The sequence below is a fragment of the Nanorana parkeri genome, unplaced genomic scaffold (assembly GCF_000935625.1).
Source record: "Nanorana parkeri isolate BGI_ZX_2015 unplaced genomic scaffold, ASM93562v1 scaffold2194, whole genome shotgun sequence".
Taxonomy (NCBI): domain Eukaryota; kingdom Metazoa; phylum Chordata; class Amphibia; order Anura; family Dicroglossidae; genus Nanorana; species Nanorana parkeri.
The window spans coordinates 155546-179002 of record NW_017308462.1 but is presented as its reverse complement, the minus strand read 5'-3'; the positions used below and the strand labels follow the sequence as shown (position 1 = coordinate 179002).

At 42.5% G+C, this 23457-nt stretch overlaps 1 protein-coding gene across 1 annotated transcript in view; it reads left to right on the top strand.

The window, feature by feature from the left end:
* LOC108801009 overlaps nt 1-19002 on the top strand; it is a gene marked incomplete at its 5' end in the record, with an annotated part of 19585 nt that extends 583 nt beyond the window's left edge. Inside the window, 20 exons of the mRNA XM_018572983.1 lie at nt 132-198; nt 1934-2111; nt 2432-2575; nt 3431-3514; nt 3999-4169; nt 5139-5235; nt 6377-6600; nt 7595-7748; nt 7816-8027; nt 9137-9242; nt 9927-10114; nt 11110-11218; nt 12495-12664; nt 13780-13850; nt 14711-14838; nt 15668-15857; nt 16588-16726; nt 16805-16907; nt 17581-17666; nt 18967-19002. Coding sequence (XP_018428485.1) covers nt 132-198; nt 1934-2111; nt 2432-2575; nt 3431-3514; nt 3999-4169; nt 5139-5235; nt 6377-6600; nt 7595-7748; nt 7816-8027; nt 9137-9242; nt 9927-10114; nt 11110-11218; nt 12495-12664; nt 13780-13850; nt 14711-14838; nt 15668-15857; nt 16588-16726; nt 16805-16907; nt 17581-17666; nt 18967-19002 — 2657 coding nt within the window. The remainder of the gene's footprint in view (nt 1-131; nt 199-1933; nt 2112-2431; nt 2576-3430; nt 3515-3998; nt 4170-5138; nt 5236-6376; nt 6601-7594; nt 7749-7815; nt 8028-9136; nt 9243-9926; nt 10115-11109; nt 11219-12494; nt 12665-13779; nt 13851-14710; nt 14839-15667; nt 15858-16587; nt 16727-16804; nt 16908-17580; nt 17667-18966) is intronic.
* Nucleotides 19003-23457: the final 4455 nt, after the last annotated feature.

Below are 23457 nucleotides of genomic sequence, written 5' to 3'. Positions count from 1 at the left end.
CTGCATAGGGGTGCCACTCCAAGCGTAACGCAAACCCTCTAGCATTGCATGGCAGATTTTTTGGTGACTATACAGGAGATGGCAAAGGGAGACCCTCATGGTCAAGACTGACATCTTGTTCCCTGATTCAGGGTCATTCACTGTAGAACTTGGTAAATGGGCCAAAGCACTAAGTGTCAGGCCGGTTGACAGGACTTTGTTTGTTGAGTTCCATGTTTTGGCATGGTGTGACATTAAGGGTGATCTGAAACGCTCAGTAGCTCCCCCTACAGCCCTCACAATCCTAGCTCTCGGTGTATAAATTTAGAATATCGAGAGATTGGAAAGGTTGTATGAGTCATCAGTGCGCAGTCACAGTGGAGGTCTACACCTGTACTGTGCATGAATCCTGGCTGCGTAAGAGCAGGAGCACCAGGACCCTGTGGCTTCCCTGTCCACTGACTTTGTGACATCTTGTGTCTGGGTTTCAGCTGGCCTGACACATGGACACAGCACATACAGGACTCAAAACTCAGACTGTCCAGGTGAATCCTGGATGAGTGGCAACCCTACTGCTGCCCCCTTTATGGGCCAGTGTCCCAGGTCACCAAGGGCTTTTAGCAACATGTGGCCCTCTGCCCTGCATCCTACCCAGCTAACTTGCTTCACTGGTTGCCATGAGCTAAGCAACAGAGGTATTTACCCCTTTCCCCTTGTAATGTGCACCCCCCCTACCCAAATACACATACCACCCCCTTGCAATCACCATATTGCTTAACATGGGGGAGATGGCACTGCCCTTATGCTCTCTTCAGTTTTAAAACAAATTATGTTGGCAGTTAGTCTCTGCAGTTCATTTCAGACGCTTATCTGATGACTTGTAAATGCACTGCAGCGTTAACTGTTATCTTGGCAGTTGTTGGCTCCTTCACTATAAGATGCATGCTGCTTTGTTGCATGCTGCTTTGTTTCACTTTCTCCTTGGTCACTGACTGGGTAAGTTGACAAGTAAAGGGTGTTCTGAGTGCAGCACAGCAGAGGGTCCAGCTGCACAGATGACCTCCTAAACAAGGTGTCACTCAAGTGTTCACAATTTTGCCCACATAGAAGGGTCTTTGTAATCCTCTTGCACTATATCGGGTAAGCATTGAAAAAAAAGCAGTGTTTAATGGAGGAAAGACAGTTTCAAGGTTTGGCTATTTCTTAAAAAGATGAGTTAATGGAACCTAACCATCAAATGTATCTGCCAGGAGAATTGTTAAATTGACAATAAAAGATGCTAGCATAGCTTATGGTCTTGGAAGGTAGAACATCTGTCAGGTTTTTATTGCCATGTCCCCATGGGTGATGGCCAAGTGTCAAATCTTCTCAAATACTTGTTGCTCTTAATAAATTGCTCTTAAGAAATGGGTCCAACATGGAGAAGGGAATAGTTTCCTGGTTCTTCAGGTCATTCAGGACACATTGTGATGGCTCTCAGCAACTCTGTATCATGGGCACTGATGTCTGCCCAGTATACTTTTTACTAATTCTGCCAGCCCGGCAACCCTAAAAATGTCATTATTTGCACCCTTTGGTCTGTTAAAGATGCCAATGAAAGTGTTCTGTTTTGAATGCAAAAAATCTGACCAGGTCAGAAAATGTCCAGTGCTCACTTCCTATGTTCTCAAGGAGACTAATTGGCTCTCTTGACCTGGCACTACAGAATGTAGTGCCAGGGATATGTTGTGGGGATAGAGTAGGTAGGTCAGAGGAGTATGCCAAGACACTAGTCAGGGCTTTTGTGGCCCCACAACAGGACTTGGGGTAAGAGTGCATTTCTCTCAGATGGGTATGTTTTATGTTTCTGTATTTGCAGTATCTCTAAATGCATTAAATATGGGGAAATGTTCATTGCATGCTTAAATGTCTAAAGTGAAAAGCTTTAATCTTAGGACTGATGTTATGCATTAAGAATCCATTCTCATTCCTTTCACTTGTCTCTATTGGCTGTTTCAATCATAGATCAGGATGGAAAAGCAGTCACGATCACTGACTCTTTGGCTACAAAGTGTGGATATAAAATATCCCAGGACAGCTGGGGTAATATAACATTCAGAGTCTCCCTCTACAGCTGCTATGTTCAGATTCAGGTAAGTTGTGTGGCTCTATCCACACTTGGGGTAGCTGGCATTAAATGAGTTGCTCCTTGTGTGAACCACATGCTAGCTTATTGTGATCTATCCAAAACTAGCTCTTGATCTGTGTTTTGGCCATATCCTTCATGGTATTAAAAGCAGTAACCACCTTTTTGTGGCATCAAAGTAGGCACTCAACACCTGGTTCCTTACCACTCTTTAGATTATCAATGTCTTCTGCTGTTGGAGGCCTTAATCTAAGGCATGATGCATTTGTTTGTTGCGGACTACCAAATCACATTTCATGAAATGTTACCATAACTTGCCATCCACAGAATGAGACTTACTTCACAGTGCCAGTGATGATCGAGATCTCATCCAGGCCGGATATGGTTGGTGCTATAAGCTACCTAAAGAATATGAGCTGTCCCTATTACTGGAGCCCCCGGGAGATCTTGTGTGAAACAAACTACATGGAGGTAAAAAAAAAACACTAGTTCAGCAATGTATTGACTGATGGGCAATAGAAGGTCTGGAAGAGGGGCTTTTATGGCCCATGTCATAAAACATTGGTTGAAGACCACTTATTGCTATGAATTAGTGGCAAAGGCAATTTTTTTATTTTTTAGATGCGGAGGGAACCAATGAGTTCCTTGTTTCAACTTATTAAAATGTACAAACAGTGCCATTGCCAGCACAGTTAACACTTTAGCTAAAGAGCCTTAAGGCGTTTTGAGTTAGGATTAACTTTTGCATGTCTGGGTTTGTTTCTCGGGTGAATGAAATGGGTGTCTGTAGTGGAGGAATCAATGTTAAAGGTTTGGCAACTGGGGCAAAAAAGTCTTAACAGGTCTAAATGTGGATTGAACTGGCAGCCATTTTGGTACTGGCAATTTTTAGGTTTTGTAAGGGAGGGAAAATATGCAAGTTGGCTAACATTGGCCTTATTTTTTAAAGTTGGTCCATAAACTGGTTTTACAGTATTTGATAGACCAACCACCTGGTAAGTTTTGGAGATGTTAGGTTTTGTGCTCTTGGGATTGCCATTATGAAGAGGCCATGTAGTCGTTGTTGGCCTTTAGAGAATGCAATGGGGAAAAGTTGGATGGGAATACTCCAACCAATGCACATGTCTTAATTTTTCTAAAGACTTTGCATGTGTCTGACAGAGCTTTGAGCTTGTGAGGAGGTTCTTTGCCTCCCTTTGGTTAAAAAAAATTATTTAGGCTAACTGGTTTCGAATTCCATGTGCTTGATTTATACTAGAACGATCTATTTGCACAGGCTTCAAAGCTGTTCATCTTGTCTCATTTATAAAATCTTTACTTTCGTAGGTGTCTGTCAGGAGAAAGATCCCAGTAATTGCTGAAGGGATGTTCAAAAATGAGCCAGAAGATTGGGCGTCTGCCTTTGGTCCGGTATGTTTTGCGTTGAATTGGGTCTCTTAAAAGGGGCATTGTACACGTACCACCAAAACTGCTGTTTGTTTAAATGCCCCCTTGGTTTTGTGGCAATCTTTGCACTTAGTCTTCTATACAATACAAAGAATTCCCTAGCTCTCATTTTAAACATTCACATATATAAAACAGCTGAGCATGTCCCAAGATGCCTGGATAGCTGTGATTTGCCTGGGAAGTAATGTGATGGCTTCACTACACTGTCATTGACACATATATGTGCATGCCAAGTGTCACATGATGCCTGTCCAGTCAGTGACTTGTCAGACAGTAAAGGATCGAGATGATGGCATTAAATCTCAGTCAGCAAGTTGGTTGCTGTATGCCTTCCCTACTAGATTGCATCTTAAGCATTGCCTAGGTAGCAAATTTCTACTAATGATGCTCTGAATGTGCAGTATAATGCTGTTAACTTAAACCTATTTCTTTCCTCTACCCCCTAAAGGCTGTCGATGGACTCATGTCAATTTGGCAAGTTGTGTTCCACAAGTCTTCTACTCAGAAAACAACCATGCTAATCGATGCTGCGCTGAAAATGGGATATGGCATTAATACCACAGAATCCAGGACACTGCTGAGATCTCCTTACAATGCCACAGAAGCAATCACTCAAAAGGTGACCTAGGAGTTACTCCAGGCATATGAAACTGAACTGTCCTATCACTTTATATAGAATGCTATGCTAAAGTGAACCTGCACCCATGCTATACACAAGCCTTCATTCACCTCCTGTAGCTATAGGCATTTGGCAAAATCTATCTTCACATTCACAACAGCAGCACCGCAGTCTTGGCTTTTTTTTAAAAATATATTTCTAATTAGAATCTTTATGGCCTGCCAGCCCTCTAATGTAAAAACACATTGTGGTTCTAAAATGTTAAGCTACCTGAAACCCAGATAGTCTTTGATATTTGAGGCTTTTGGAGGTAATTCATGGTATAAGCAGGTAGAGGTAACAAATGGCTTGTCTTAAAGTGAACTTTTTTTTTTTTTCCTTCTCAAATCCACGCTTACAAATCTCAATGCTCTAGCATTGTGGCAACTTTTTTCCACTCTAGGGGGGAATGACACTGCCCATTTCCTGTGAGCCCAGCCTGTTGACATGTTCCCTATGGGGTGCATCATGCAGCCTCACAGATCTCCAGGAGTGAGCTGCGCTTGCATATTATTGAATGTTCAGTCCTTGGAGTGCCTGATACTGCCTGGTTGAAAGAGTAAGGTCATGGTGATTATAGGGGTTAAAAGGGAAGGGGGGTGGTAACTTGACAGGAGTTCAACTTTAAGGATTTTACTGCTAGAGTAACTAGATTTGTGCACATGTTCACTTTGGTTTACCAATTTAGTCCGTCCCCACACAGAAGGGCAACAAAGAACTCCTATAGCGGTTTTCCTAGAGTTAAGCCTCAATGTTTGCTTCCCTTCAAATATCCCATGACTGCCCAGATGGGTAGCCTGTTTATCATAACTGCCTTAAAAGCTCTTGCATGGGTTACCTTCTAACCTAACATCTTATAACGTGCTATGCAGGACTAATTGGGCTGGCTGCTCTGGCTTTCCAGTAGTTAAATCTTTACCTATGTTTCAGGTTGACGGTGTGACATATTCAACTATACGAGCTACACTGTTTTACAAGCAGAGATGGTTTATTTACTTGATTGATAATGCTGCATCTTGCCCAGTTGGTGAGTAACATGCACTTTTAAGAAGTTTTAGCTACACCATTGGTTCCCAAGTTGTCAGTGATTTAGTCTTCACGTTGGGTGTTATGGGGGTTCTGCAGGAAAGGATGAAGTTGTGATGCTTCTGTATATTTGTCCACTTTAGTATGCTATCTTCACTGTAGCAATTACTGAGCATCTTCTCGCTTTGGATATACTGTACTAGTGAAAGGTGGCATGCATTATAGGCAGAATGATAACAGCTGCAGATGGGAATCTGCTATGGTAAAATGCTCATGTAAAGGGTTTGTTTTCTGGCTGTTTCCTCAAGGTGACAAGCCAAAGATCCATACCAGAAGACCTGTTGAACAGGTGATCTTCAAATTGCATTAAGGCTACCATTGGTCCTCCACTGTCCGATCCTCCAGCGCTGACTGGTGGAACTGACGGGAGGTGGCAGGTACTGCTGGCTCTGCCTCTAGATAGGCAGAGCCATCTGTCACTCACGCAGCTGGGTGGATCCAGACATAATTGTCAGGATCCGTTTCAGCTGCAGCATCATTATACCGTAAGCTGTAGCTCGCGGTATAGTGACCTTTGGGTGACGCAGGATGCTAGTTTGTGTCCTCCCATTACCCTTAGGAGAACTATGGGGAAAAGCCCTAACCCCATAGTTCTCAACACTTCTGCTTCCAGGAACTTTTTAGCCTAGTTTTATCAAACTAATCGCATGTAAATCTTTATATAAAAAGCTTTAATTGAGCTGTGCAAGTGTAGTGTCACTGTTGGAGTCCTGACTTTAGATAGGAGATTAATATTTAATCGCTGATCCTCCCTGGCTGCCATGACAGAATCATTGCAGTTAAATGGGTGACTTAACTGTGTACAGTGCTAACTTGGCAAGCTTGTATCTATTGTTGCAGTTTAACACTTTTTATGGTGTTAAAGATGGCTACATAACGCTAAAGCAGCTTCAGAAAAGAACACTTTCTGCCAAAGGGCATTCATATTTAGGTTGTCAAGTGTTTTGTGGGAGTGTTGGATAAGTTACAGTGCACAGTAGCTGTATTCTGTAAAATAACCTGACTTCAGTATGTTGTATTGAGTTTGGCGTAGAATAAGACACACTTTGTGCTTGAGCCTTTCTTTACTATTCTTTTTCCAGATGATGTGGTGTTTACCCCTGGCTGGATAACATGGACTATTCCAAAGAACATTTTCCCCCTACTTATAGGTGCCAAGGCTGTCCAGAAAAGTAGCTATCAGTTTGGCCTGGACCTTTTGAATATAACAAATGAGCAAATACTTGCTAGCAATTATGCCATCACTGATAGTGTTGTAGCCATCACTGTGAAAATTCCCATAGGTGCCAATGGAGGCTATTATAAGGTAAAGGGTGCATGATGTACAAGCATTCTGTTTAATTTAGGTGTTCTAGTATCTTAATACACAGCTGTTTGTACTAGTCACTGGAAACCCTTCATAGAAACTCTATAAAAATGAAGACGGGTGTTACAATTTTTGGTTGAAGAGAGCTAGCTTTAAGGAACTCAATGTAGACCTTCCATATACTAAATGGGCTCTAAACTTCCATGAAAAAAGGACCTGCAGTACCAAGTTCTAATCCTAACTTATTAGGAGGCTCTGCACTGGCTAAAGGATGTAAGGGTCCAGTTAGACCCTAGTTGTAACAATTGCCCCTTTGCCTTTATTGCCAGCCATACTGGGTAGTATGGAGTCAGTTAAAAGGATATTGAGCCCTTTGCAGCTATTTGGTGTTAAACAATTTTAAAGACTTGTGAACCAAAGCATTCAATAGCATAACATTTTCTGGTCTATGGAATGCTAGCAGTATGCTTCTAAAACATGGGGGGGATTTGCAGTAACTTAACAAGGCTTTAGTTTAGACCTAAGCGAGAAGTCCAACTACTATAACCCTGAGTGGTTCTAAAGAATTTGGAACCCGACAGTTTACCTTAGGCATGCAAACTGTAGGTGATCAGGCAGTGGTCTCCAACGTTCCTGTGCGCAAATTTGAAAACCTGGTTTGGGTAAGGTGCTCATATAGGAAAAATGGCAAGTGGACATGGGGTGGGGGGAAGACTTGCAACTTTAAAGTAATGACACCTTTAGTATGCGGTTGAGAGAAACCTTACAGCTCTGGGGTAAACTGTATTGAAGGTGCCTGTATAGAAACTGCATGAAAAGTCAGATCCTCGAGGTTTAGATGCTCAATCAGGTTTTTACCATGGGTGGCTCTTTAAATTCTTTTACTCTAAGCACAGGGTTCCATCTGTTTCCCACTCCATCCAAAATGTGTTCAGTTGTGAATTATTACCTGTTTATGATTTCTCAATTACTGCCTTGTACCTGTCCAATCCAGAGCCATGTTGTGAATCTGGAGCATGGGGTAAAGTACAACATTAAGCCATTCCTTGAAAACTTCTGGACAGATGATGGATGGGGCATCACCAGGTACACCATTATAAAAGACATCACAACACCATTCGAGCGAAGGCCTCCTGTCATAACCAATGGTAAGGCATTGCACATACAGGGACTTGAGTTGGTATTTATGAATATAATCCTGATGTCTTTCTTCAGATACCGTACCATCAACACTGATCTTCAATATCACAGTTGGAACATTCCTCCCAGACATTCAATTGATTAACATAACCATTGGTGGTGGAGTCACACAGACTGTGGAGCAGGCCATAAGTCATGGCTATCCAATAACCTCAATGCAACATCCAAATGGAAGCTTTTATTTTGTTGTGAAAGTTCCTTTCCTGGATCCACAAATATCTCAGAAGGTAAAGTATGCATCTTGTATTCTAAAGGAATCCTGTCATTCCAGACATGGAAGCAGTGGTTGCTTGCCTCACCTGGCTGCCCTGATCTCTTCAACTTTCACTCACCTGGACTTGATATACAGATATGGGCTTCTGCTTTCCTAATCTGTCAGTAACTGGTATAAACTAGTGGGTCAGGATAGATCAGTCAACTGGTTTTATTGATGGGTTTGCATGGCTTTACTCATGACAGACTTGCTTTAGGCAGATGTGCTCACAGTAGAACTAGTTTCTTGACTTGCAATGGCATCATTGCTCTTTATATTTCTATATATGCCAAAGCTGTGCTGCTACAATCATTCATGTTGCCTCGGGTCTAATGGGACTAGTGGTTGCCACCAGTTGGTAACCTGTATATCCACCCAAAGAGCTAGTCTTGAGATTCAGAGGACAGTTATAAGCAGGTCAGGAATGAGCACTGAATAACTGATAAGATGCTGTTTGGATGGATCTCTGCCACCATTCACTTGTGTCGGTCACTTGGCACCCCAGTCTGGTCTATTAAACCGTGTACTAACATGCCCACACTCCCTTGTGCTTATACCTAGAATGTGACACAGTGCATAGGAAAAACCTGCGCGCCCCCTGTAGTTAATAAATGTTTGGGTTTTCTATTCCATTTTACATGTATGATAAAGCTCAGGCATGGTGGATTTGTTGAGGGGGTAGACATGTGTTTCTAGAGTACCTACTTTTTGTTTTGAGGTGCCAAGGCGGTCTTAAAAATGGCACTGCACAGGTCATGCATAACAAACGCAGTCTGTAGAATGGATGCCAAGCATATGCATGCTGCTGTGGGTACGCCACATGCTGTAAGACATGGCAAGTCACATTCTGCATGAATGTAAAGATTAGAGATGACAAAACTGGATGTGCTGACTGTCATGGAGTGTTTGAGTTCCATGAGTAAAGGGTTCAATTCCATCCAGGCCCTCCCTCTGCTGAATTGGGAGTTTTAGATTTGTTCTATTTTGTGTTGAGGAAAGGAACTAGGGTAACAATGGAAGCTCTTTGGGTTGGGAAAAGATTGAAATGCAAAGTTATGATTTTATATTTTTTTTTTTATTTAGATTCTTCCAGATGGTGTGCTTTTCACCCTAAACCTGACGTTTGGGTTCAATATCATTCCATATGGTGAGACCTTCACTACCCCTGCTACCATTGAATGCTTTATGCGTAAGTAATGAAAGGCTTTGGATTTTGTCTTTGCTATGATGCTCTTAATGCACATTGTCATGTTATCCATATCAAAGGGGTGTCCCAGCTCTAACAGAACGGACTGGTCTGCAGTAACTTGGCCTGCTTGCAAGAGCCTGTTTCTATACCTGCCACTGGTTAGTTGAAATGGCCAACCTTTTCATAAAGAATCTCCAGACCAGACTTCCAAGTTATGGTGTAACATTAGATGTCTCTCAAAACCCCAGGGACCGTAGAGAAGTTGGGGGAATGTGCAGACATGGAGCCCCCATTTCTTCAAGCTACTGTAGTAGCGCGAGGTAACTCCTCTGTGGGAAATGAGATGTTCTGAATGAGATGTTCTGAAAATGCGAACTGCCTGGCTGTGGCTTTAGTATTTGAGTCACTAGCCTGGAACAAGCAAACGGGAAGTTGACCTGCACATTTTCCCTGCCAGTGACTCGGTACATAAACGATTGGCTCGCATGACAAACCAGGGCACTAGACTTTTAATAAGAGAACACACTTTTCCATAGCGCTCACTGCAGGATTAACCATGAAGTGCAAATTTTGCTTCTATGGAAGTTAAAAGCTCTCGTATAAAAGCGGCCAGAGTGAATCAGTAAATATCCACCTGATGTGTAGGACCACTTTATAATGTAACCTTTTTGTTGCGGACTCTAGCCCATCCTATTGTGGGACCCTGTGGCCAAAAAGACTCCCAATTTACTATTGCCGTTGCTAACATCAATCAAAACTGGAATGTGTACATTCAGAATACACTGGTGACAACCAGCAGTTCGTTACCTGTGGGAACCAATCAGAATCTTACAGTTCAGATCCCTGCACAGTCTGATCTGATCATGTATGAGGTAAGCTTTAAGTTGTCCTCTGAATTTTGGACATGGCTACTCAACTTCCTGAGATTTAATATTCGAATGCATTCTGTTCTAGTGTGTAACCACAACAGTGAACTTTACTTTTTGGGCTACAAAATCTATACCATTCAAAGTGACAGAAGTGAAGTAGGCAGGGCTCACACTATGCTTTAAAATTTAGAGTTGTATGTTAGAGGTAGAACATACTAAACTTCTGACATGTCAATGGTTTTGTAATTCTAGTGCTTTTAAAACATGGACATGAGTATGTAGTCCAGAGGTCCTATGACTTGCAACTTATTTGGGCAGTGCCATTTAGGCTTCATAAATGTTTATGAAGACCATCTAACTTGGGAATCCATGAATGATTTCTCCAGGTATTGAACCCCACTTTGTTAGTGATGGAAGAGTTGAGTGCTGAAATCTGTTCTTGGGTTCATTTCCACACAAACTAGGACCTTCAGGAGGCACCACCCCGTGGTGCATTTAACTTCATTTTATAATGGTGTGCCTAGTGTTTGGTGGCAACAGTTTAAATGATCAGATTCCTGCAGGATTTCCTAAAATGGTAAATGAATGGCTAACTCTGCCTGCTAAATCAGCCTAATTTTAGATGGACTTGGCTAGCGTGTTTACAACCCTGATCTTTGTATGGGAGAGATGAGGTCTGTGTGATATGTTTGGCCTGATTTTGCAGCATTACTAGGAGGTTAAGACATCAGCATGGCTATTTACAATTGAAGGATCCTTCAGTGCTGGGGGACTTCTGACAGTGTAGCACCCACTTTACTGTCTATCGCAGGGATGTGTTATGTAGCAGAACGAGCATGGTTTCTGGGAGTTGGTGGTAGCAGTCTCTGGTGCTGGTTAGGATGCTCATCTCTGGCAGAACAAGTATCCTCACTATCCATCCCAATCGCATATGAATTAAGTGACCAACTACTTTTATGCAATGAAAGATGCCTTTTAAAATTTATTTTTATTTTCAGGCATCTGGAGCTGGTGTATCGGCTGTAGTCCCACTAAATATCAAAGATGGCACTGGAGCCACAGTTTATTCTTTTGCCATTAATTGTGACATCACACCAAGCCCAGTTGGTAAGGCTCTGGGTTAATGGGGGCGGTTGCTGTTTTTTGCTTCCAAAATATATTGCAGTAGAGGGTCAGATGGCTTGTCTCAAACAATCTTTGAAATCTTACAGTTTTCAAAACTTTGTTGATATGCTAATGGTCAGTTGTTTGGTTACACAAAAGATGCCCATACACCTTACAATTATCTGCAGATTTTCTGTGGTCAGATGGAAAATGTGCAACAGATTGGCCCAGGTGGAGATTACTCCATGCACACAGTTAAGTGTAGATGGAGGAATCTGTTGCACCTTTTCCATCTGAGCACAAAAGCTGCAGATAATTGTGAGGTGTATGACCAGCTTAACACTTCAAACAAACCATGCATGGTCATGAAAATGCAACATGTGCTTTGCTATTGTGACCTGAGTCTAATGTAGGCATGCATATCGGGATCTCTGCTTTTTGGTTCAGGGTACTTTGGAGGCCATCCTCAACTAATCCATAGTGGCTAAAACATCACCATGCACCTCCTTGCTAGTATTGGCATATAATATTTCTGTACATTCAATCTAATGGGTAAAGGGCTTGTTGGCCTGGGCAGGTCCACAATGAATGCAGGTATATATTGAAGCCAAATGGTAGATTCTGATTCAACCTTAAGTTGACTAGTAGTTGGCCTCCGTGTAACCTGCTGCACAGCAGAACTAGGAGGGACTGTAAGTGTAGCAAATGGAGAAAAAGTGCTTGACAAGGGGTGTGATCTCATTTTTGAGTTGATTCTACTAAATACTTTTCACTTGGTAAAACTTTCTCTTTGGAACATTAAGATGGTAAATTTTAAAATGATCAATTGTGTACTTAGATTTTACTTGAGTGTTCTGAGATGTAAATTGAGGATTTCATACAGTTAAAACAATGCAAGCTCATTACAGGCTTGCTGCTCATTTTACCCAGTTTTGTATATGTTGCATGCTGAGAATTGCACCCTCAATCACTTCCTAGCTGTATCTGAAAGCTGCTGGATTGTCTGCACTGATATTAAGACTAGCCTGTCTATGGCCAGCTTTAGCATGAAATACAAAACCATAGTCCCAGGTTTGGATGGTATCCTAGATGGGAAACTTTTATTCTGGATTTACAAACATCCAGCCCATAAACTGTTTACAAAGATTTTGTACCCTGAAATGCCAGGATCAGAAATGAAGATGGGGAAGATCAACTAAACATTACCATTCTGCTGAACAGATTGGGAAGAATATACAGATTTCTATGAACTTTTAACACTTCCAATGTTTGCCTCTAGTTTGCCTCCCTGAAGGAATCATTCAGGTGACAGTGAAGAAAGTCGTCAATATACCAGATATGGACATGTCTCTGCTAAGACTGAGGGATGCAGCCTGTCAGCCGGCTAGGTTTGACACAAACAACGCCTACTTCTCATTCTATGCAAGCTCCTGTAGAACTTCAAGAACGGTATGGAACTTCAAATGTCTACTGAGCAGCTATCTGACTTTATTGGCCGGTCAGTACAATGCCAGGGATGAGCGGGGAGCACCTACAGCCACATTTAGATTTGGTTGGTGAGGGGTTAGAACCCATGTGACACTTATTATTTTTACTGTGACATTTGAGCAGTCTATGGGCAGCTTGAATCCCCCTAATGGGAGGTAGTCCTGCCAAAATTTGAGCAGTGTAGTCTATGGCTTGATATCTTTCAAACTTGATGTATAAGGAGTACTTAAACATTGCCTGGTTCCAGGCAACTTTTGGGTTTACAGTCTACTAGGAAGACTGGATGAATAACATTAGCTGGAACAGCCAACTGTACCTAATATCACCTGGCAAAAGCGCATTACTTTCATATTACCTGGAGTTGGGTAGCCATATATAGCCATAGATGAGCTATAACTCATATTAACATACTGCTTCTACAGTGACCCTTTACTTTTTAAGGACCACAAAACCCCTAATGGTCTTTTTTTAATCTAGGGTGGGGGTTATTGAAGGGTGTAACAAGTCTTAAGGTGCCCATACACTTTACAACCCTGGCAAGACTTTTGTCTTGCCAGGGTTGTAAAGTACTTTAAAAAAACCGTACGATCTGCCCATCTTGGACAGGCAGATCGTACTTGTGATCATCGCAAGCCTGCCCCCTTGAGGGGCAGGCTTGCGATGACTGCAATGAGGGGCAGGCTTGCAAGGACGGCAAACAGGCAGTGTGCGCACACCGGCCCGTTCGGCAGTTGTCGAACCAGCAGGCCACTAACTCGCCGAGAATCGTACAATTCCCGGTCAGGCTTTCTAGCATGCTGGTTCGATGGGAAGACATACGACCGTACAGTAGAAACGGTCGCACGCCTTCCATACACTGTACGATCACGGGGATTTCCTGCGATTCTCGTACGAGAATTGTGCAGTGTATGGGCACCTTTTACTTTTTATAGATGTAAAATCATGGGGCACAACATGGCAAGAAATGATTGCATGTGTCTAGCATTCTGGTAACTCTTTAAATAAGGTGTCGCCAATGGTTTTGAAAAGTCCAGCTGCTTCAAGAACTCTATGTAATTCAGTCTCTTTCCCTCTAGTTTGTAGACAACCTCATGATGTATCACAATGAGATCGCCTACTACAGTGCATCTGGAAATCCACTCTTTATGTAAGATTTTTTTTTTAATGGAATATTTTTACCTAATGTTGCAGGGGTTCTGTGTTGGCGTTAACTGGGCAGTTCCTAAATCCTGACAAACATGGCTGCTCATGTTTGGAATGCTTGCTGAGGCTGACCATAGCAGCAGCATTGTGTACATATACCAAATGATACCTATGACAGAGTTGGGTATTGTGCTGTTTAAAGTGTTTGCAGCATTGAACCAACTGAGCATATAAACTGACTTTTTAATTTCAATTTGGGGGTACCAGTAACGTGAAGTACCCCCTTAAGATGACATGGTAAGTCACACTAGGTATACAATTGGAATTTGTGGGAGTATCACATACTCAAAGGTTACATTGCATACTGTATAGCAAAGCTTGCCAACTCTTACAGGTACTGACCTGGCACTACCTTGCTCTGTGGTAGGGTTTTTTCTTGTGTAAGCCAAGGGGTTAAACTAAACTTAAAAATTAAAAAAAAGCGTATGTGCACTCTCCCTGCACTGTGCACATCCTGTAGACTTATATGAACTTTGGAGGACCTATGCTCCAGCAGCAACTTAACATTGGTGTTAGGGCAATGGCCACTTGGTGGATTCTGCTGCTGGTTCATTGCCGCCAGCAGCAGATTCTCCCAAGAAAGCATTACACTTTCTGGAACACTCCATAGAAACAGGTAAGCGACCTGTGCTGCACTGCAGTAGACTGCTTCCTGAAACCCTCAAGTACCAGACTCTTGCTACCTGCTGGTAGAGTAAATCTTATATAATGTATTAAAGATGTGGGAAACATTCCCTTAATGGCTCCATTTAAGAACTCTATAATCTAAAATGCTTTGTCTAACCAGTTAATTACATTTTGCAGAATGAATGTCACCTGCAACTACACAACTAATGGTACCATTGTGGCAGAATATGGTTATGAGAACAACCCAACACCTAGTGCAGTGTCAGCAATGGCATCACTAGTCTTGGTTTTGAGGCTGAGTAAAGGTAAGGCATTGGAACTTCAAAGTTTGCATTGAATGTGCCATGATGCTGTTTAAAATCAGCATGGAATGCTTGATGAATTCATCACCAGCGGTCTGTATTTTTGCCCAAGTTCCACTTAAGTATGTGGTAAATGCAAAACTGATCTGCCAGAAATGGTGAACTTATGGTCATGTGCTCTGCTGCATTTCAATATCCACATGTATTTTAGCTCACTGGATTATAACCCTCCCCATGAAGGGAGATGTTGAGTAGTTCTGTAAACACTGCTCCACCATAGATTCAATATGGGTTGCGTCTGAACTAGGACAGAAGGGTTACTGGTGACATCACAAGGTTAAAATAAAGGGGTAGGAGACGGGGGTTGAGGGAGATTGTAGATGCCACTTTGTAGGACTGGTAAGCTGCAATATACAATTTTTGTTTTGATCATTGGGATCAGCTGCATACATGGGGCAACATTTCTCATGTAATGTGCCACCTGGAAGGAACTAGCAAATCTGGTGGACCTATAGAAGACTATGTCAGAAACTTGCTTGTTTACAAACTGTAGGTTTTGGGTGGCCTAGCTTCTGGGGTATATGCCTACTGGCACTTGCTACTATTGCTTTTTTGGTAAGTGCCCCAAAACACTTTGTATGAGTACAGCACACCTTGCATGCATTAGTGAGAGTAGTGTGTGCTGTACACTTTACACATCTGTGGTCAGGGCATTCACTTGCTCACTCTGCACTTAACCATTTAGATTAATGGTATACCTTCGTGTGCTAATATCTACATCAATGCTTGGATTCCTGGAAATTGGGGAATAAACAATTCTTTGCTCCTTTAGATATTGCCTACAAAGACTTCTATGGAGATGCAGACTATCCTGTTGTAAAGTACCTGAGGGAACCCTTGTATTTTGAAGTTGAGCTCCTGTACAGTTCAGACTCGCAGCTAGAACTCTTCCTGGACACCTGCTGGGCTACAACATCTCCCGAAATGAACAGTTCACCCTCCTGGCTCATTGTCACCAACAGGTGAAACTTGCCTATTTAACCTGATCCTGAAATTAGCTGTTTGTGCAATGTGCATCCTTTGATCCTATGTAGGTCTGTGTGGTTTTTAGAACAGGGGTCCTTAAACTTCTTATACAAAGGGCCAGTTTGCTGTCAGACTGTTCAGGGCAGGCTGGCCAGTAGGATTCTGTCTAAACTATATATGTCAGTGGGCTAAAAGCCCTGGCATCTGGTCAGTGGCTGTATTGCCCCAGGGTTGGTGGTCAGTATAATGGTGAATCATATACAGTGGTCAGTTGAGGGAATGTAGCCTCACTGGTGGTTACTATTCACCTTGCAGACTCCATGCCTCAATACCATTCATTCGGTCATGGCTGGGGCTATACATGTCAGATTGGGCAGGAAATCGGTCTGCCTGGTAGAGCCAGTATCGGACTGCTGGAATGCTATGCATTTCAAGTCTGTCACCCACTGCAATTGGCAGGCCTCTGCTGTTGGCTTGCAATCTGAGCCTGCATGCAGGGCCTTATTACACAGGCTAGTTATGGTAGCTAGCTGTAGTTTGAGAGTACTGGTTTACAGCATGTTAATGGTACCAGTGTGTCAATGTATACTGACAAGTGTGGCCCCATGCTTTACACCAAAGAAACTATCAAAGGGACAGACTAGGACCCCATTCCTTAAGAGGTGTAATTTAATTAAGGAGCACAAGTTATGATCACAATGGCATCATGCACTGCTTTGTTTTCAGTTGTGAATATGGGGAGCAATACCAGACAGTCTTCCGCACCGTGACTGCAGATTCCAGAGTTAAATTTCCATCACACTTCAAGAGGTTCGAAGTTAAAACATTTAACTTCATGGAAGCCGACAAACCTTATACTGGAGCAGTAAGTACATTCAATGGAGGGATATGGGAAAACCTGTGTGGATGTGACAGAAAATGACTTCATTAACTTGTCTTCTAGATCTATTTCCACTGTGATGTGATTGTATGTGACGCTTCAAACCTGTCTGCTGATCTAGTATGCAGTGGAATTGGATCATGCATCCCAGCAAAGCAGAGAATGGGTAAGCACAGCTGCAGCAGTCCAGACCCTAGGACTAATGTAATTCTTGGTACAGGTATATTTATATATGCTGTCACTGAAAGGTCTTCAGTGATTGCTTTACATGGCTAGGCTTACCTGTAGAGGACATTTTATTGAGAATGATTGAATGTGGTGCTTAGACATGGTTCAGTTCCATGTCCTGTTGTAGGTGGGTATGCAGGCACCTTGGATTGGCCATAAAGGTACCATACATGAAACCAAAGATCTAACATCTGCACTATAATTTTTGGGGTCTTGAACCAAAACGACTCCTCGCTGTTTTGCCAAATGGATAAGTTCTAAGCATGCATGACGGGAACCTTAGCTTGTACAGTATGCATGCTTGCATTGCTGACCTCTGCTTATTCCAGGTCTGCATTTACCATTTTTATAAGCTTTACTTGCATGCAGAAGTGACATGCTTCCTTAGTTCAGTAAATCAAAGTATGGAAGCAACGGTGTGGCAGCCGGTCACTTTTTGTGAACCGTAGTCTGCAGATGCCTCTTGGGCCACAATAGTGGATAATCACATTCCTAAACCAGCATTCAGAATTGCTCAGTTTTAGGAGCGGTCTAACAAGCTTATTACACTGTGGATGAGGCTCCCATTTTCTTTATGGTGGCGTAATATGAATGTTTTCCCATCATTCCAGGGAGAAGTGTCAACACTGGAGATAACTTTCGCTCCATTTCATCCAGAGCAGTCTTCCTGCTGGCATCAACGGTTGAGTCATATGCTGTACAGTGTAAGTTGCCATCTACAGAATTTATCTAGAACTTTCTACCCCAAGGCCTGGCAGAAATGGCCCTCAAATTGAGTTTTTGACTGTATTTGCAAAGGCTGGGGTTTAGCGCATATTTCCAGAGGGTTCAAAACATGCATGGCAAACAATTGGTCTTGCTGTTCCACCCCAGTTAATCATCTCTGCCATTTGGTGGTCTTGCTGATTTTTCTGGCCCAGAAGCATCATACAGTGTACAAACCGGGAGCCTTCAGTTTTAGGTGGATGTTGGCAGATCATGTTTACCTATTTGGCCTACATCTGAGTTCCCAGTTAAAGTTTATCTAAAAGTAAGGGTAAAACACTTGTCATGTGTTAGTGGTTCCACGGACATTTGATATCAGAACCTGTAATTCAATCAAACAGAAGCCACATCCAAAATCTACTTTGTTTTGACTTAGCCAGTCAATGGCCACTAGAGCATCTGTTATTTCTTGGTGTACCCCTAGAGATTGAGATCACAATTTTTAAAAACCTATTTAAAATTTTGGAAACCAATTGTGGTGGTTGGGGGGGTATACCTTGAAAACCCATCAAAGTAACTTAAGCCATGACAGTTGCCTCAATGCATGCTTTAATTTTTTTATGGAGCACATGCATGTTCCAGAATGGGCAAGGTTGGGGATGTGAAGGGGTAGAACTGCATGCAATATAAAAAATAAAATTGGCCTGAAGTTTATCTAGTACCACCTGCTGGTGAAAACTTGGCATTGTGCTGCAACCTGAAAATGCATTTGTATCAGTGACGTGCGGTATGTCTTGCTTCGGCATGCCCCACCCCTTGCTGGCCAAAACCCCGCCCCACTGGACGAAGCCCTGTCCCCAAGCTAGTGTGAAGAAGACGGGGAGGGGCCTCACTGTCCCCACTTGCTCCTCACTGAGGCACTCCGTCCATGACGGCTTACACAGTGGGGAGGATTCCCTGCTGTAACCTGTTAGATGCCAATCTGAATGGAGAAAAAGCTGGCAGCTTCAGACACGAAGCTGAGCGGTTTTTTTTTTCCCCCCTCCAATTCTAGGTGAGGCTCTGCCTCCCCTCACCGCACATCCCTGATTTGTATGGGAGCAGTTTTATTTTGCCGGGTGCTCCAAAGATGGTGTGACCGTTTGATGGTTGCTGTGCAGGACACTCGGAGGGGTGCCTTTTATCCCCTCTTGAAAGAGTTCAGAGATTACAGACCCTTTCCAGTAGTAGACTATAAATGTAGAATGATATTCACTTGTGTAATTGTACTTTTGTTTTTTGTTTTCTTTCAGCTTGAAATGATCATCCTCAATAACATGTACTTTTAAGAACCTTTTTTGGTAATAAAATTGAGGATTAAAAATGGCTTTGTCTCTGCGTAATATCTGACTGTGCGTGATGCAATGTGCATGGATTTGTGTGGGTTATGGTGTGCCGCCATACTTTTTTGTTGGCGGCACTTGTGTGTAATCCTTCAGGGTAATTGATGTGCTGGCAGTTCTATCAACACTACAGCATATGAATAACCTCCTGGGCAATGGACTTCATTTGAATGGTTAAATCTAGTGTACAGTTGAGCCCGCTGTCCTATTTTATTAATAGCGGGTCTAAACAATTTGCTGCTGCAGTTGTAAAGAATGAGTCCAGATTTAGAATGCCTAAAAATTATCACAAATGGGCCAGTAAAACACAAATTTGTATTTAAAGTCTGTAAAAACTGACTAGGCATCATGAAAATGTATGAAACCACCATACCACCATACCACCATACCACCATTGGCTGAAGGGACTAACTTGGCAAATTCTGGAAATTGTGAGAAAAACAAACTTTGCAATGAATGGAGGTGTTTTGATGCCACCTTAATAGCATGGGTGCCACTTGGATCACTTATGTGGTGCCAAACTAGACTGCCCATTCAATGTTTTAGTAATCCACTGGTGCTATCTGATGCATGCCACCTGGAAATATGGGGAGGAAGAGAATCCACAATGGAGTCCTATGGTGGACCCACTTTTGGAAGAGTACATGGAGCAAATGCATCCTGCCCTACCACCCTGAGCTGAATGAACTTTGAGGTTTAAACTTCCCTTTGGCAACTTCAATGATTGCGAAGCTTGGGCAGAAAATGTCCAGTACTTAATGTAAGCCTTTATTTTTTTTATTTTTTTTGGTCTGCAGCTTATATTAAAATATCTGGCAACCCTGCCAGTAAGATCCTGGTGCAAGCCCTCTTTATGGTGGTATCGGTCTCACAATTGTTCCCCTGCATGATCTACCTGTGTTGCTTATGGAGGATCATTCACCACCCCTGTGCACATATGGGCAGCCATCACTGGAGAGCATGAGGTCCAAAGTAGGATGCAGGAAATTAGCATTGCTAGCCACTGCAGGCATTCAAAAGTAATGGTGCTCTTGCACATTAAATGTTAGCTGGGCTATCTTTTCAAGGATCTGTAAAGGTTAACATTTTTAAGGAATAGGCCAGGATAGAAATATGGTTATCCCATTTTTTTGGAGATGTAGGCTCTGGGGCTATAATCCTTGCACTTAAATGGGTGAGTAAGGCTCGGAGCAGAGTTCATATCCATTAGACATGTGCGATTTCGGTTCGTTTCGTTTCGGACGAATTTTCGGAAATTCAGGCTTGCCATAGCTAAGGTTGCAGGTTCAAATCCCGGCAAGTCAACTAATATTTAATTTAAAGTTCTTTTTGTTTTTTCCTTTGCTTTTGAATTGGCATTCTCCTAACAGACCTACCAGACCTAAGGGTCTGGTATGAATTGGGGGGGGGGATCCTCAGGCTTTTTTTTTCATCTTCTGCAGACAGTAATTTTTGTTCCCCTTAATGTCATTTTGACGCAATGAAATTCGTTATTGGACGAATTCTGTTGCAGCAAAATTATTATTTTTTTTACAGTCTGCAGAAGATGGAAAAAAAAAGCGTGAGGTTCCCCCCCCCCAATTCATACCAGACCCTTTAGGTCTGGTAGGAATGTTAGGAGGGCACCCCTCCTTATAACACAAAAAAAGTGCGTGGGGTTCCCCCAAAATCCATACCAGACCCTTAAGGTCTGGTAGGAATTGTAAAGGGACCCCAGCCCAAAAAAATGGGGGGAAAAACGTGGGGTCCCCTACAGTCCTACCAGACCCTTGATCCGAGCACAAGCCTGGCAGGGCAGGGGGGCACAATCGAGCGGCCCCCTCTCTGCGCCTTACCAGGCCACGTGCCATCGGCATTGGGAGGGTGTCCCCGTGCCGATGGGGACAAGGGCCTCTTCCCCACAACCCTGACCCGGTGGTTGTGGGGGTCTGCGGGCAAGGGAGCTTATTTGCATCGGGGTACTCCTTTAAATAAGGGCACCCAGATGCTGCCCCATGTGAATGAGTAAGGGGTACTTGTACCCCTACCCATTCACTAAAGAGATAAATAAAGTCCAGACTTTTGACAAAATCCTTTAATTGAAAAAAACAGTCAATTTTTGACTTCCTTTAATAAAAAAATGAAAAAAAAAAATGGCTCCATCGATGTAATCCAGAGTCAGGATCAGGATGCAGCACCCCCGCCGAAATAAAAAGTCCCGCCACAGACGACCACCCGAATCTGACAAACTAACAAATGACATTCAGTTTGAAAGTCAACAGATGGGCGGAGCGAGCCATGACATCACGGCTTGCTCCGCCCATTTGACATCCTCAGCTGTCAACTGCTACACATTGCAGTTGTATATATCAAATGCTTCTATACTTAAAGTACAGAGGCTATAGAGTGGTGGATAGAGGTACAGGCTTGCAATTGATTGCCATTGTGAAGTTCGCTGGTTCAAATCCAGCCATGGGAGAGTAAAGTTTTTTTTGTTTTCATAAACTAATTTCGGCAGGACTACCACTAACAAATTTCGTCCGAAACTAATTTAATTTCGGACCCGAAAAACGAAACTAACGGATTTTTTTTTTTCTCAAAACTAAACGATTTTTTGCTGGTGCACATGTCTAATATCCATTGTCCTGATGCCTTAAAAGCACCTGCTTGGTCATCAGTGATGGGAGTAAAGGACCAATCTGGAACATGAACTTTCAGCTTGGCAGTGACTGACATTCCCATAATAGAATTGAATGGTACTTTAAAGACCTCAATAAACCAGCCTGATGCATGCAAGCAATGACACTACAATATCACTTGTGACTATTGCATGGTGTAGGTGTTTATTTACAGTGCTCTTTGAGAATTCACTGTACAAATGTGTCTGCATGTTGGAGGTTGTCAATGATTAGCACATTCTACCAAGAGACATGCTTAATTGCATGAGTGCCAAATGTGTTCAAAGCAACTCATTGCACTTAAGATTGCAATGGTTGGAATGTAGTTTGCTAAACATACATGTGCATAATGGTTAACTGGACCAATGCTACTTTCTAGTACAATGCAGTCTGTAAATGGTAAAATACAACAATTTTTGATGCACAGAAAAAATTGTCCACTATGCTGGCAATATTTTGCAAACTTTACTACCCACTTCCTTTTAAACCCCACTGGTTGCTTGATCCTTTACTGCTTGCCTAAGAGGTGAGGTGGGGCACAGCCCATGTTGGCTACCTGCAGTAGGAATCAAAAAGTACAGTGGTGCTGGGGCTGAGATTGTACTGATTGCTTCATAGGCTAGACCAGTATTGAGTTACAAGGTAGATGGTGATGTCAAAGACCAGCAGATGTCTCCCTGCTTGAGACATCTGCTCTTCTACAGGCACAGTTAATCTTGCTGTAGGAATTAGATGGTTGAATGATACAAACATGCATTTAGGCTTTGCCTGAACAATCCTGTTTATGCACTTTTATTTCTGAATCTGCCAATTATGTCCATGGTGACCTATAAATCTGCCAGCTCTCATAGGGTGTGCTAAAAGAAAATTGTTTAAGAACAAAGGATGTCATTTCTGTAAATGGCCTGCAGAAAAAGCTAGTTACCTGGGTGTTGGGATGACACTCCTGCTTCAAATCTCTTGGCCACTCAAATGGTGAACTTTTAACTTCAGGTTAATGACTTGAACTGGGCAGGAATGTTTCATTTTCAGCAATGGCAACCCTTAGCTGTAATCGTGAAAAGGTTAATCTTTAAATCTGAGTATATATAAAGTGAACCTATGCAGCCCACTTTCTATCCCAAAATGGAAAGCCCTGTGCAAACTCAAAATGGGTAAAGGAATGTCTCAGATCCCCATGTGACAGTTTTTGGGCCTGTTGAATACCTGGTTTGAGGCGCAGGGAAGTAGTGACATTCCTACCTATGCCTGTATATGCTGGACATTTCCAAGGGCTCTGGATGGTAACCATAGCAGATCATAGGGTAGAAGGAATAGGCTACAAAAACAACCAATACTTTCCCCAATGGACAGGTTAATAACTTTTAAATTAGGATTCTAAAGTAAACACTTGTCAACCCATGCCTCTGCATATGATTTGACTGCATAGCCTGGAAGGCAGCTATAAAAATGGCTTTCTGGTAGTTGTGGCAATATAGGGGCTCTAATGGCTTACTGAGGCACAAGGCTTGACATGGCATAAATATTTTCCATAGCCAAGAAGTGGGAGATAGCCCTACAGGCCCCAGAACTGGACTGTCAGATTTTACAATTTAAGGTATATATCAAAGTTTTTTTTTTTTGTGCAAAAGTATGTCGGCAAAAGAGATGCCCCTTTAACCATTTTGCATAATTATGTGTAATCAGACAAGTGTCTTATATTCACCACTACTTTATAACCAATACAATATACTGTGTAGAAGAT